This window comes from Osmerus eperlanus, chromosome 6, assembly GCF_963692335.1.
Source record: "Osmerus eperlanus chromosome 6, fOsmEpe2.1, whole genome shotgun sequence".
NCBI lineage: Eukaryota > Metazoa > Chordata > Actinopteri > Osmeriformes > Osmeridae > Osmerus > Osmerus eperlanus.
In genome coordinates, this window is record NC_085023.1 from 4063207 (window position 1) to 4077302 (window position 14096).

The following is a 14096-nucleotide window of genomic DNA, read 5'->3' on the forward strand; positions in this document are numbered from 1 at the left end:
TCCCTCAGTGTGTCTCCTACTCTCTGTGTGTCTCCTACTCCCTCAGTGTCTCCTACTCCCTCAGTGTGTCTTGGTTTGCATTCTCTCCTGTTCAGTGTCTCTCCCCCAGTAGGCCAGTCTGTCCTGTGTGTAACCTTCCCTTGTATGTCTCTGCAGGAGTGGACCAGTTCACCCAGTTCAGCTGTGAGGCACACAACCAGAAGGGCGTCAGTACCTCCAAAGAAGCAACCATCAACATAAAAGGTAATGCTGTTTTTATATATTAATGTTGCAATATAGTTCTGTGTTGCTTGTAATATACACATACATACAAATGCAAACACGTACACCAATGAGAATTGACTGTGAAGCATCTGTGCAGGTCTAAGAAGAGACAACAAACTGGCCACTAACTCCGAATGTATGCCAATGTTTTGTCTGACTGTGTGTGGTATTTGACGGTGTGTGTGGTATTTGAGGGTGTGAGTGGTGTCTGATGGTGTGTGTGTGTGTTTCCTAGTTCTTCCAGCTCCTGTCTCCGAGGTGACAGTGCTAGAGAGGCAGTCTAGCAAGCTGGTCCTGAGCTGGACCCCTGGCCATGATGGATTCTCCCCCCTCATCTCCTGCCACATCAAGGTAGGACCAGCCTACGGGCCAGGCCAGCTCACAGTCCAGGGATAGGGTTCGGTACCGAAACCCGGTTCCACTATGGAACCGGTTCCTACGCAACCGGTAGGAATCAGACCGGATTAGAACGCAAATTTCGGTTCCAAATTTCAGTTCCACTTAATGTGTCGACTGAAATATTTTCCCTCTGTCGCTCCGAAACGGACGTAAAAATATCACACTTTCTCTGTAGTCTACCGTTAGCTAGCTACCGTAAGGCTACTTTTAAAATGCCATATTTTCCCTCACCAAAACTGACTTAAAAGCATATTAACCATTCACTGTACGTGATCGCTCGCTAGTAAATATATTACACTTGCTCTGCTAGTCTATCATCAGCTAGCTAGCTTTTAGTGCATTTAAAATGCCCACAGCGAAGCGCAACAAATGTTTCAAAACGATTACGTGCAAAGGGGGAAGCATGTAAAATGTATTGACACATGCGGCTACACACTAGCCTGGTCCTAACCAGACTCTCGTACATTTCACTTGTACAGAGGGTCTGGGATCGCTCCATTGACAAGCGTTAACTTCCTTGAAGGCGGGTACTCTGTTGAAGTTTAAAACTATTGGATCTGCCCAGAGCCATTCTGGATCTGCCATAACCAATCGCTAGTGTTCGCCTTAGCCAACTCCTTCACCACTAACGGAGCGAAAATCAAACTTCAAAATCAAACTTCCCGAACCACGTGGGGAGGAGGGCCACAACAATCATGGCCACCAACAAAACTCAGCAAAGATTGTTCTTGCTCCGGCTTTAACTTGCTCTGGATAAGAGCGTCTGCTAAATGACTAAATGTTTAACTTCTGGATATTCGGCAGCGTTGCCACAATAGACCGAATGGCTTTGCTCGCATCTTTCTCTCTTACTGAACTACAACTCAAACTAGCGCACGACAGCAACGTCATCGTTCTCAGCCACTCCCTCTGTTCGCTGATTGGACAACCAAAAATGTGGTTAGCAAAAACCGACCTAGTATCAAAATTCTTTGCTATTACAGAAGCAAAATGAAAATTGAACGGAAGTACGTAGGAGGGCAGAGTCAGGCTAGCGACACGGGATACTTCTTAAAGCAGAGGGATGCACCGTGTTTGACAGCTTGCGGACATCAGTCCCTGGTCCCATTGACAGCGGGACCAGTCCGACTGCTAGCAATTTTGTGAACATTAGTGATCAGGACGATGATGATAAGTCAGGAGAAGTGTCGTATCTTGTCAGAGAAGGCAAATATGGATTTTTTTTTGTCAAAAGAACTGCTGAAGTTTGAAGCTGGTTTAGTTAGCATACAAACTCAACATTTATTTTGTTGTTACTTTGTTAATAGTGTAACTATTATTTATTGTTACATTTCTTGTAGTTGTGTGTTAGGTGACTTAGGTTTACTTATTATATATTTAAGTACTTCAAAAAAAAAAAACATTAATAATGTACATTTTCAGTTTTTCAAGAATCGGTTTAGGAATCGGAATCATACCGGTTTGGCATCGGAATCATAAAAGTCCAAACGATACCCAACCCTATCCAGGGCTTGAAATTAACTTTTTTACTTGGTCCCAACTTTGAAAAGTTAGGAGCACCAGCAGAAAGTTAAGAGCACCAGCAGAAAGTTAGGAGCACCACAACTACCATGTTTATGTACAGGCTTCAGGGGGGAGGGGGGGGGGGTGTTTCTGATTGGCTGTATAACTCGAGACAGCTCTCAACTCGGCAGATACATTTCCTTTGTATGCCTGCGCCTCGTCCATTAATTGTATACTGCTGGAAAAGTTATCCCTTACTTCTCAGCGTGAGAAATACAAGGTGTCTCGTGAGAAATGGTTGAAATGTGTGAGTCTCGCGGCTAATGCGTGAGACTTGAGAGCCCTGGATTTATTTTGAGCGCTGGTTAGCTCTTTGTCATGTTACAAACCCAGCGCAGTGACAAGGAGTGACTGACGGCTAATATTAACTAATCAAAAATCTGCATTAAAGTTACATAAAGATGAAGTTTAATTGGTCATGGAACGTTAGATAGAACGGTGGACCGGTCACTGTATCAGCTCACAGCAGGCACACACTGTGCAGTAGGCTTATTAGTGAGCTTTTTGTAAAGAATTGAAAAAAGGTTGCACCATGACGATTATTTGCATTCACACAAATGCTCTCAAATATATTTTGAGGTCGCACAATTGTCTGTGATGCAGTTTCTTTTTTACATATGTCCTATTTTATGCAGTCACCATACATGCTGCATGTCTTCTGCAACAGCATCAACCCTAGTTTTAGGTTCATCAATGTATAAAACTGCTTTGTGTATCTGATAACCCACACTCTCCCTCCCAGTGTGAACAGCAGAGCTGTGTGGAGTGTTTGTAGAGTGGGGGTGGAGTGTGTGTGAGGGGAGGAGACTGACAAGTGTGTCTTGCTCCAGGTGAGGGAGGTGAGCAGCAGGAAAGGGGAGGTGACCGCCACCAGAGTGGTCAACGCCAGCGTCCCTCCCTTCCAGTGGGCCGTCTCCGGCCTGGCGGCCATGACACGCTACAACATGAGCGTCTCCTGTAGCAACCAGGTGGGGGTGTCGCCCCCCAGCCCCTGGGTCCAGAGCAACACCACCGAGGGAGGTGGGTAGGAGGATGTGGGGATGGAGGGTGGGAGGGATGGAAGTTTGGAGGGAGGGATGAAAGGATGGAGGGATGAGGGGCCTGAGAGAGGGATGGAGGGATGAGGGGCCTGAGAGAGGGATGGAGGGATGCACACAAATCCCATTCAGCCCTGTGTTTCTGACCAGTGTAAAACCCCTTCTCGAGCCATTTCCCAAATGGGTTGTTGTTGACAGCGTCCTGGCCCCTCCCCCCTCTTCAGTCTTCCTGCGTGGCCCCTGAGGAAGCTGGGAGCTCCAGGAACAGGGCGGGGCTTCCTTCCTGGGGAGCCTACCACAGAGAGGTGGGGGGGGGGGGGGTGTTATTTCTGTTCTCGGAATTTGACATTCACTCTTGCCAGAAACTCCAGTGTGCAGAGAAATTAGCCTAGTTGACCATAGTGTGACATCCGTTGCTTCATCCCTGATAACGACCGTTTCTGACATGATTAGTTACTATCAGACATTTACATTGTGCTTCTGTACTACTGTGTTTTTGTAAGTTAATCACAGCTGAGTGTGACCTTTGCCCCCGCCTCCCTGTCCTGTGATGTCACAGTGCCGTCGGTGTTCCCTGGGAATGTGTCGCTGCAGCTGAATGAGTCGGTCCTCGTGGTCCGCTGGCGGCCGCCTCCCGCAGACAAGATCAATGGCATCCTGACAGGATATGATGTCATCGTCAGCCGCGGTCTGGTGGTCGACAAGGTGAGCTGACAGGACTCTCCCTTAGAACCACACAGGGTCAGTTAGGAACACACAAGGTCAGTTAGAACCACACAGGGTCAGTTAGGAACACACAAGGTCAGTTAGAACCACACAGGGTCAGTTAGGAACACACAAGGTAAGTTAGAAACGCACAGGGTCAGTTAGAAACAGACGGTCAGTTAGAACCACACAAGGTCAGTTAGAAATAGACGGTCAGTTAGAACCACACAGGGTCAGTTAGAACCACACAGGGTCAGTTAGGACCACACAGGGTTCCTGCTAGGACCACACAGGGTCAGTTATAACCACACAGGGTCAGTTAGAACCACACAGGGTCAGTTATAACCACACAGGGTCAGTTAGAAACACACAGGGTCAGTTATAACCACACAGGGTCAGTTAGAAACACACAGGGTCAGTTAGAAACACACAGGGTCAGTTATAACCACACAGGGTTCCTGCTAGGACCACACAGGGTCAGTTAGGACCACACAGGGTTCCTGCTAGGACCACACAGGGTCAGTTAGAAACACACAGGGTCAGTTAGAAACACACAGGGTCAGTTAGAACCACACAGGGTTCCTGCTAGGACCACACAGGGTCAGTTAGGACCACACAGGGTTCCTGCTAGGACCACACAGGGTCAGTTAGAAACACACAGGGTCAGTTAGAAACACACAGGGTCAGTTAGAAACACACAGGGTCAGTTAGAACCACACAGGGTTCCTGCTAGGACCACACAGGGTCAGTTATAACCACACAGGGTCAGTTAGAAACACACAGGGTCAGTTAGAACTGCAGACTAAAGTTCCTCTTTCAGTGAAACCTCCAGCCTCATCTTCTAAGCACACTCTTGCATACTGTACAGACAGTATGAAACTATGGCCGCGTGTGGATTCTCTAAAACAGCCCTTCCTTGTACGGAATAGAGAAGAAAACAGGTGCTAGAGCTTGCAACACACAGCACTTTCATACTGTCAACACTTGAGGCCCAATTAAGGCTGATCTCATGATGACTGGGCTGGTGTTGGTCAGACTCCTTCTCTACTGTTCCTCCATCAGCAGAGGTCAACTTCCTCTTCTCTTGTTTTCTTCTAAGACACACTTCCCCTCGTAATGCTATGACAGATGACTGGAGCTCTGCCTGGGTATTATTAGTAGCAGATATTTAAACCACAGAGGCTTTCATCCAAAGTGAAATGGAACAGATCATTATGGTTTTATGAGGGCTGTCAGCTGGTCCCACACCTGAGCAGAGTTTATTTTCTCACGGCTGAACTGCCTGGCGGATCTTGTAAATATCAACTAGATCTGACCTTTGGTCTTTTGATACTATCTCCCAGCAGTTAATGACATTGAGCAGGACATGTCTTGCAGGTTTGTAAGTATAGACAGGAGACTACAGATCTGTGGTGAATATCAGGGATGCACCGAAGTTTTGGCCCAAAATTGAATTTTCATTTAGGCCGAAAGAGAGGTAAAAAATATGAGCCCAAAATATATGCCACGCATAAATGCTCAGATTTCACTCTCATTCGATCTAGCCATTATCACTGAAGTAAAGTCATTTTCAGGATGGATATTGACAGATATTCCTTATTAGTTTTCCTTACGTCCGCCAACAGCTGTTAACAGCAGGGACCGTTAAAGTATTAAGTTGTTTCATTAAAATGTCGCGCATTTTTATATAAATTGTTTTAACATTTACATTTCAATAGCTTTTTGGTCATTTGACCTAACCTCAAGACTATTTCCCAACTATCCGAATTATCCTTATATAATGCACTCCCATTGGATTGTACATTTTAATCTCAGGTGATTTTACATAAATATTTCAAACAAGGGTGATCATGTCAGTGGTGTGGAAATACTTCTGATAAGGACATCAAATTTGCAATCTGTACTGTTGGTTCAGAAGAAATTTGGGGGGGGGGGGGGGGTACGGTGAGGGGTATGGTGCTGATTAATATGTCTTATACGTAATAATACAAAAATACTTTTAAAAAAGGTCAGTTTAGTTTTTTTGCCAAGTGTATCCTGAACTTTTCGTTTTCAGCCCAAAATTTTCATTTTGGTGCATCCCTACTGAACACCTGTGTTGTGCTATAGCAATGCTACTGAACAGAACACTTATTAGGCTGATCCGGTGGAATGAGGCTCTTGGGTTTCTAGACCTGGTGCTGTGTGTGTACTGGTGCTGTGTCTGTACTGGTGCTGTGTCTGTACTGGTGTTGTGTGTCTGTACTGGTGCTGTGTGTGTACTGGTGCTGTGTCTGTACTGGTGCTGTGTGTCTGTACTGGTGCTGTGTGTGTGTGTAGTGGTGCTGTGTTTGTACTGGTGCTGTGTGTCTGTACTGGTGCTGTGTGTCTGTACTGGTGCTGTGTGTGTGTACCGGTGCTGTGTCTGTACCGGTGCTGTGTCTGTACCGGTGCTGTGTCTGTACTGGTGCTGTGTGTCTGTACTGGTGCTGTGTCTGTACTGGTGCTGTGTCTGTACTGGTTCTGTGTGTGTACTGGTGCTGTGTCTATACTGGTGCTGTGTGGCTGTACTGGTGCTGTGTGTCTGTACTTGTGCTGTGTCTGTAGTGGTGCTGTGTGTCTGTACTGGTGCTGTGTCTGTACTGGTGATGTGTGTGTGTGTAGTGGTGCTGTGTTTGTACTGGTGCTGTGTGTGTGTAGTGGTGCTGTGTCTGTACTGGTGCTGTGTCTGTACTGGTGCTGTGTGTCTGTACTGGTGCTGTGTGTGTGTAGTGGTGCTGTGTGTCTATACTGGTGCTGTGTCTGTACTGGTGCTGTGTCTGTACTGGTGCTGTGTCTGTACTGGTGCTGTGTGTCTGTACTGGTGGTGCAGGCCAGTCATCTTTCCTGGATGGAAAGATGACTCATGTTGTGTGTGTGTGTGTGACTGACGGGTCATGTCTTTCCTAGTGAACCCAGGATAGCTGGCCCAACTCTACGCTGCTCTCTGGCACAATGGTGCTTCCTCCACCTACATTTACATTTACATTTATTCATTTAGCAGACGCTTTTATCCAAAGCGACTTCCAAGAGAGAGCTTTACAAAGTGCATAGGTCACTGATCATAACAACGAGATAGCCACAAAACATTGCGAGTAGCCAAAACATGAAGCACACATTGTGAACAACCAAAATAAGTGCCAAAGGGAAGAACCATAAGAGCATGTAGTTAAACAAGTTACAATTAAACAACATGAACTGCTATAAGTGCAAGTGTACCTGTGGAAAAAAAGCAAGCAACAATAATAAAACTATATCACAGCGAGTAAAAAAATTTAAGTCAGTTACCACTAACCACAAGAGCAACAAGTCTCTAAGCAAGAGTCATTGTGATCCTTGAGGAAACTAACATCGGGTCAAGCGAACCATTCCTAAGTACTGTTGTACTCCCGGAACAAGTGCGTCTTGAGCCTTTTCTTGAAGGTGGAGAGACAGTCAGTGTCTCTGATGGAAGTGGGGAGTTGATTCCACCACTGGGGGGCCAGACAGGAGAAGAGCTTGTGTTGGGACCGGGCGGTCTTGAGCGGTGGGACCACCAGGCGGTTGTCTGAAGAAGACCGTAGGTGACGGGTGGGGGTGTAGGGCTGCAGGAGAGACTTGATGTAGACGGGTGCAGTCCCGTTCACTGCTCGGAAGGTCAATACCAGGGTCTTGAATCTGATACGGGCCATGATAGGTAGCCAGTGGAGAGAGATGAGGAGCGGGGTAACATGGGAGCGTCTGGGTAGATTGTAGACCAGGCGGGCCGCTGCGTTCTGAATCCTCTGAAGAAGGCGGGTTGCACATGCTGGGAGACCAGCGAGCAGCGAGTTGCAATAGTCCAACTTGGAGAGGACAAGTGCTTGGACTAGCAGCTGGGTGGAGTGCTCAGACAGGTATCTCCTGATCTTCCGGATGTTGTAGAGGGTGAACCTACACGACCGGGAGACCGCAGCAATGTGGGCCGTGAGGGAGAGCTCGTCGTCCATGGTAACCCCAAGGTTCCTGGCAGAGGATGAAGGGGTCACCGTCGCAGATCCCAGGGTGATTGAGAGATCGTGGGAGATGGAGGGTTTAGCCGGGATGATGAGAAGTTCTGTTTTGGCGAGGTTCAGCTGGAGGTGGTGCTCGGTCATCCAGGCGGAGATGTCTGTGAGGCAGGCCTCAATCCTAGCTGAGATCCCCGGATCTGTCGGGGGGAACGACAGGTACAGCTGCGTGTCGTCAGCGTAGCAGTGGTAGGAGAAGCCATGGGAGGTGATGATTGGTCCAAGTGAGGTGGTGTACAGAGAGAAGAGGAGGGGTCCAAGGACGGAGCCCTGTGGGACACCAGTGGAGAGCTGGCGAGGGCCTGACAGTTTGCCTCCCTCCCCAGGAAACCTGGTAGGATCTTCCCGACAGGTAGGATGAGATCCACTGGAGTGCAGTGCCAGTGATGCCCATCTCAGAAAGTCTGGCGAGCAGGATCTGGTGGTTAACCGTATCAAACGCTGCAGAAAGGTCCAGCAGAATGATGACAGATGACCTGGAAGCCGCTCTGGCAGACTGGAGGGCAGTGGTGACTGAAAGGAGGGCAGTCTCTGTGGAGTGGCCAGTCTGGAAGCCCGATTGGTTGGGGTCAAGCAGGTTGTTCTGAGAGAGAAAGTTAGACAGTTGGTTAGATACAGCACGTTCAATTGTTTTTGAAAGGAAGGGTAACAGTGATACCGGTCTGTAGTTCTGGAGAACGGCAGGGTTAAGGGAGGGTTTTTTGAGTAGAGGGGTAACTCTAGCCTGTTTGAAGGCAGAGGGGAAGGTGCCAGAGGTAAGAGAGGAGTTTAGGACATGGAGAAGAAAAGTTATGATGGAGGGGGAGATGGTTTGAAAGAGAGGGGAGGGTATAGGATCAAGGGGACAGGAGGTGGGGCGATGAGAGAGAATGAGGTCAGAGATCTCTGCCTCAGACAGGGGAGAAAAAGAGTTTAGACATTTAGTCGGGTCAGTCATGGAGGGTGAGAGGGTAGGACAGGTGGGCTTAGGGAACCGACTGCTAATGTCGGCGAATTTTTTCTCAAAGAAGGAGGAGAAGTCGTCTGCTGTCAGGGTGGAGGGAGGGGGGGAGGTGGGTTAAGAAGCGTGGAGAAGGTAGAAAAAAGTTTGTGGGGGTTTGAAGCAGAGTTAATTTTGTTCAGAAAGTAGAGGGTTTTAGCACCAGTTATGTGAGAAGAGAAGGATTTGAGGAGGGAGTGATACTTATCAAGGTCCGGACTGCCTTTGGACTTGCGCCATCTCCTCTCAGCTGCCCGAAGGGTGGACCGTTCTTCACGGATGAACGGTGTGGATGTGTTCTTCACCGATCTTCTTGTCTGTGTGGCGGTAACAGGAAGCTGATGCCGTGAAACATGGATGTGTTTTGTCTGTTTTGAGCAGTGTGCAGCTCTGAGTCATGGAGGAGTGAATGGAATGACTACACAATAGAACACATAACTGTGTCAGCTGCGTCACCACACACACACAAAGGCTTAAAAGAACAACTGCAGCAGGGACTGAAGGTCATATGTGTCTGGCCTGGTTCTGGTATGCGCAAGGTCAGCTATCGTAGCCTCCCTGCAAGCTGATAAAGCCAGCAGCTGGACCGTACTGACACACCTCAGCCTGATGACTCCCAGGCCGGGCGGACCTCACGGCAGGCCTAATCACCCTGTGTTCCTCTCATGCGCCCGCGTGCTCAAAATACCCAAACCACACAAACATCCCATAACTCTGCTTATTCAGATATTATTGAGTGTTCAAATGTTTTCTAGAAGCAAAATATTTCTTGTTGACTTTAGGACGCACATTTAAAGAATGACATCACCAGTTACTGGTGTGGATGTGTCATTATATTCCATTATTCATATTCCGTTCCTCCGAACATGTGGGAGGATAAAGGAGGAGGAGGGGAGAGAGAGGGTAGGAAGGGAGAGTAAGTGAGAGGGGGATGGGGAGACAGAGAGAGGTCATGGGGGTAAATATACTATAAATGTACATGAATATGCTTTGGTGTATTGAATTGATAGGAAGATAAAAAGATGTATTAAAGGAACAGTAAAACCATGTTCATTACTTGTGTGTGTGTGTGCAGTAAAGACCTCAACTGTGGGAGGTAGTTGATTAATCACAGAAGGTACTGCTGGAGGAAATGACAGGCTCTAGTGGGGGGGCATGCCCTCAGGTATAGAGAGGGGGAGACAGGCCCTCAGGTATAGAGAGGGGGAGACAGGCCCTCAGGTATAGAGAGGGGGAGACAGGCCCCTCAGGTATAGAGAGGGGGAGACGGGGGAGACAGGCCCTCAGGTATAGAAGGGGTAGACAGGGGGGAGACAGGCCCTCAGGTATAGAGAGGGGGAGACAGGCCCCTCAGGTATAGAGAGGGGGAGACAGGCCGTCAGGTATAGAGGGGGAGACAGGCCCTCAGGTATAGAGAGGGGGAGACAAGCCCTCAGGTATAGAAGGGGGAGACAGGCCCTCAGGTATAGAAGGGGGAGACAGGGGGGAGACAGGCCCTCAGGTATAGAGAGGGGGAGACAGGGGGGAGACAGGCCCTCAGGTATAGAGAGGGGGAGACAGGCCCTCAGGTATAGAGAGGGGGAGACAGGGGGGAGACAGGCCCTCAGGTATAGAGAGGGGGAGACAGGCCCTCAGGTATAGAAGGGGGAGACAGGGGGGAAACAGGCCCTCAGGTATAGAGAGGGGGAGACAGGCCCTCAGGTATAGAGAGGGGGAGACAGGGGGGAGACAGGCCCTCAGGTATAGAGAGGGGGAGACAGGCCCTCAGGTATAGAGAGGGGGAGACAGGCCCTCAGGTATAGAGAGGGGGAGACAGGCCCTCAGGTATAGAGAGGGGGAGACAGGCCCCTCAGGTATAGAGAGGGGGAGACAGGGGGGAGACAGGCCCTCAGGTATAGAAGGGGTAGACAGGGGGGAGACAGGCCCTCAGGTATAGAGAGGGGGAGACAGGCCCCTCAGGTATAGAGAGGGGGAGACAGGCCGTCAGGTATAGAGAGGGGGAGACAGGCCCTCAGGTATAGAGAGGGGGAGACAAGCCCTCAGGTATAGAAGGGGGAGACAGGCCCTCAGGTATAGAAGGGGGAGACAGGGGGGAGACAGGCCCTCAGGTATAGAGAGGGGGAGACAGGCCCTCAGGTATAGAGAGGGGGAGACAGGGGGGAGACAGGCCCTCAGGTATAGAGAGGGGGAGACAGGCCCTCAGGTATAGAAGGGGGAGACAGGGGGGAGACAGGCCCTCAGGTATAGAGAGGGGGAGACAGGCCCTCAGGTATAGAGAGGGGGAGACAGGGGGGAGACAGGCCCTCAGGTATAGAGAGGGGGAGACAGGCCCTCAGGTATAGAGAGGGGGAGACAGGCCCTCAGGTATAGAGAGGGGGAGACAGGGGGGAGACAGGCCCTCAGGTATAGAGAGGGGGAGACAGGCCCTCAGGTATAGAAGGGGGAGACAGGGGGGAGACAGGCCCTCAGGTATAGAGAGGGGGAGACAGGCCCTCAGGTATAGAAGGGGTAGACAGGGGGGAGACAGGCCCTCAGGTATAGAAGGGGGAAACAGGGGGAGACAGGCCCTCAGGTATAGAAGGGGGAGACAGGGGGAGACAGGCCCTCAGGTATAGAAGGGGGAGACAGGGGGAGACAGGCCCTCAGGTATAGAAGGGGGAGACAGGGGGAGACAGGCCCTCAGGTATAGAAGGGGGAGACAGGGGGAGACAGGCCCTCAGGTATAGAAGGGGGAGACAGGGGGAGACAGGCCCTCAGGTATAGAAGGGGGAGACAGGGGGAGACAGGCCCTCAGGTATAGAAGGGGGAGACAGGGGGAGACAGGCCCTCAGGTATAGAAGGGGGAGACAGGGGGAGACAGGCCCTCAGGTATAGAAGGGGGAGACAGGGGGAGACAGGCCCTCAGGTATAGAAGGGGTAGACAGGGGGGAGACAGGCCCTCAGGTATAGAAGGGGGAGACAGGCCCTCAGGTATAGAAGGGGGAGACAGGGGGAGACAGGCCCTCAGGTATAGAGAGGGGGAGACAGGCCCTCAGGTATAGAAGGGGGAGACAGGGGGAGACAGGCCCTCAGGTATAGAAGGGGGAGACAGGGGGAGACAGGCCCTCAGGTATAGAAGGGGGAGACAGGGGGAGACAGCCCCTCAGGTATAGAAGGGGGAGACAGGCCCTCAGGTATAGAAGGGGGAGACAGGCCCTCAGGTATAGAAGGGGGAGACAGGGGGAGACAGGCCCTCAGGTATAGAAGGGGGAGACAGGCCCTCAGGTATAGAAGGGGGAGACAGGCCCTCAGGTATAGAAGGGGGAGACAGGGGGAGACAGGCCCTCAGGTATAGAAGGGGGAGACAGGGGGAGACAGGCCCTCAGGTATAGAAGGGGGAGACATGCCCTCAGGTATAGAAGGGGGAGACAGGCCCTCAGGTATAGAAGGGGGAGACAGGCCCTCAGGTATAGAAGGGGGAGACATGGGGAGACAGGCCCTCAGGTATAGAAGGGGGAGACAGGCCCTCAGGTATAGAGAGGGGGAGACAGGGGGAGACAGGCCCTCAGGTATAGAAGGGGGAGACAGGCCCTCAGGTATAGAAGGGGGAGACGGGGAGACAGGCCCTCAGGTATAGAAGGGGGAGACAGGCCCTCAGGTATAGAAGGGGGAGACAGGCCCTCAGGTATAGAAGGGGGAGACAGGCCCTCAGGTATAGAAGGGGGAGACAGGCCCTCAGGTATAGAAGGGGGAGACAGGCCCTCAGGTATAGAAGGGGGAGACAGGCCCTCAGGTATAGAAGGGGGAGACAGGGGGGAGACAGGCCCTCAGGTATAGAAGGGGGAGACAGGCCCTCAGGTATAGAAGGGGGAGACAGGGGGAGACAGGCCCTCAGGTATAGAAGGGGGAGACAGGGGGAGACAGGCCCTCAGGTATAGAAGGGGGAGACAGGCCCTCAGGTATAGAAGGGGGAGACAGGGGGAGACAGGCCCTCAGGTATAGAAGGGGGAGACAGGCCCTCAGGTATAGAGAGGGGGAGACAGGGGGAGACAGGCCCTCAGGTATAGAAGGGGGAGACGGGGAGACAGGCCCTCAGGTATAGAAGGGGGAGACAGGCCCTCAGGTATAGAAGGGGGAGACAGGCCCTCAGGTATAGAAGGGGGAGACAGGCCCTCAGGTATAGAAGGGGGAGACAGGGGGAGACAGGCCCTCAGGTATAGAAGGGGGAAACAGGCCCTCAGGTATAGAGAGGGGGAGACAGGGGGAGACAGGCCCTCAGGTATAGAAGGGGGAGACAGGCCCTCAGGTATAGAAGGGGGAGACGGGGAGACAGGCCCTCAGGTATAGAAGGGGGAGACAGGCCCTCAGGTATAGAAGGGGGAGACAGGCCCTCAGGTATAGAAGGGGGAGACAGGCCCTCAGGTATAGAAGGGGGAGACAGGCCCTCAGGTATAGAAGGGGGAGACAGGCCCTCAGGTATAGAAGGGGGAGACAGGCCCTCAGGTATAGAAGGGGGAGACAGGCCCTCAGGTATAGAAGGGGGAGACAGGCCCTCAGGTATAGAAGGGGGAGACAGGGGGAGACAGGCCCTCAGGTATAGAAGGGGGAGACAGGCCCTCAGGTATAGAAGGGGGAGACGGGGAGACAGGCCCTCAGGTATAGAAGGGGGAGACAGGCCCTCAGGTATAGAAGGGGGAGACAGGCCCTCAGGTATAGAAGGGGGAGACAGGCCCTCAGGTATAGAAGGGGGAGACAGGCCCTCAGGTATAGAAGGGGGAGACAGGCCCTCAGGTATAGAAGGGGGAGACAGGCCCTCAGGTATAGAAGGGGGAGACAGGCCCTCAGGTATAGAAGGGGGAGACAGGCCCTCAGGTATAGAAGGGGGAGACAGGCCCTCAGGTATAGAAGGGGGAGACAGGCCCTCAGGTATAGAAGGGGGAGACAGGGGGAGACAGGCCCTCAGGTATAGAAGGGGGAGACAGGGGGAGACAGGCCCTCAGGTATAGAAGGGGGAGACAGGCCCTCAGGTATAGAAGGGGGAGACAGGCCCTCAGGTATAGAAGGGGGAGACAGGGGGAGACAGGCCCTCAGGTATAGAAGGGGGAAACAGGCCCTCAGGTATAG

At 51.4% G+C, this 14096-nt stretch overlaps 1 protein-coding gene across 2 annotated transcripts in view; it reads left to right on the plus strand.

Annotated features, from left to right (window-relative positions):
• mertka (c-mer proto-oncogene tyrosine kinase a) overlaps positions 1–14096 on the plus strand; it is a 38724-nt gene that overhangs the window by 10155 nt on the left and 14473 nt on the right. For both annotated transcript variants that reach the window (XM_062463035.1, XM_062463036.1), the window contains exons 5-8: positions 157–243; positions 500–615; positions 3057–3246; positions 3823–3968. In XM_062463035.1, the coding sequence (XP_062319019.1) occupies positions 157–243; positions 500–615; positions 3057–3246; positions 3823–3968 (539 nt within the window). The remainder of the gene's footprint in view (positions 1–156; positions 244–499; positions 616–3056; positions 3247–3822; positions 3969–14096) is intronic.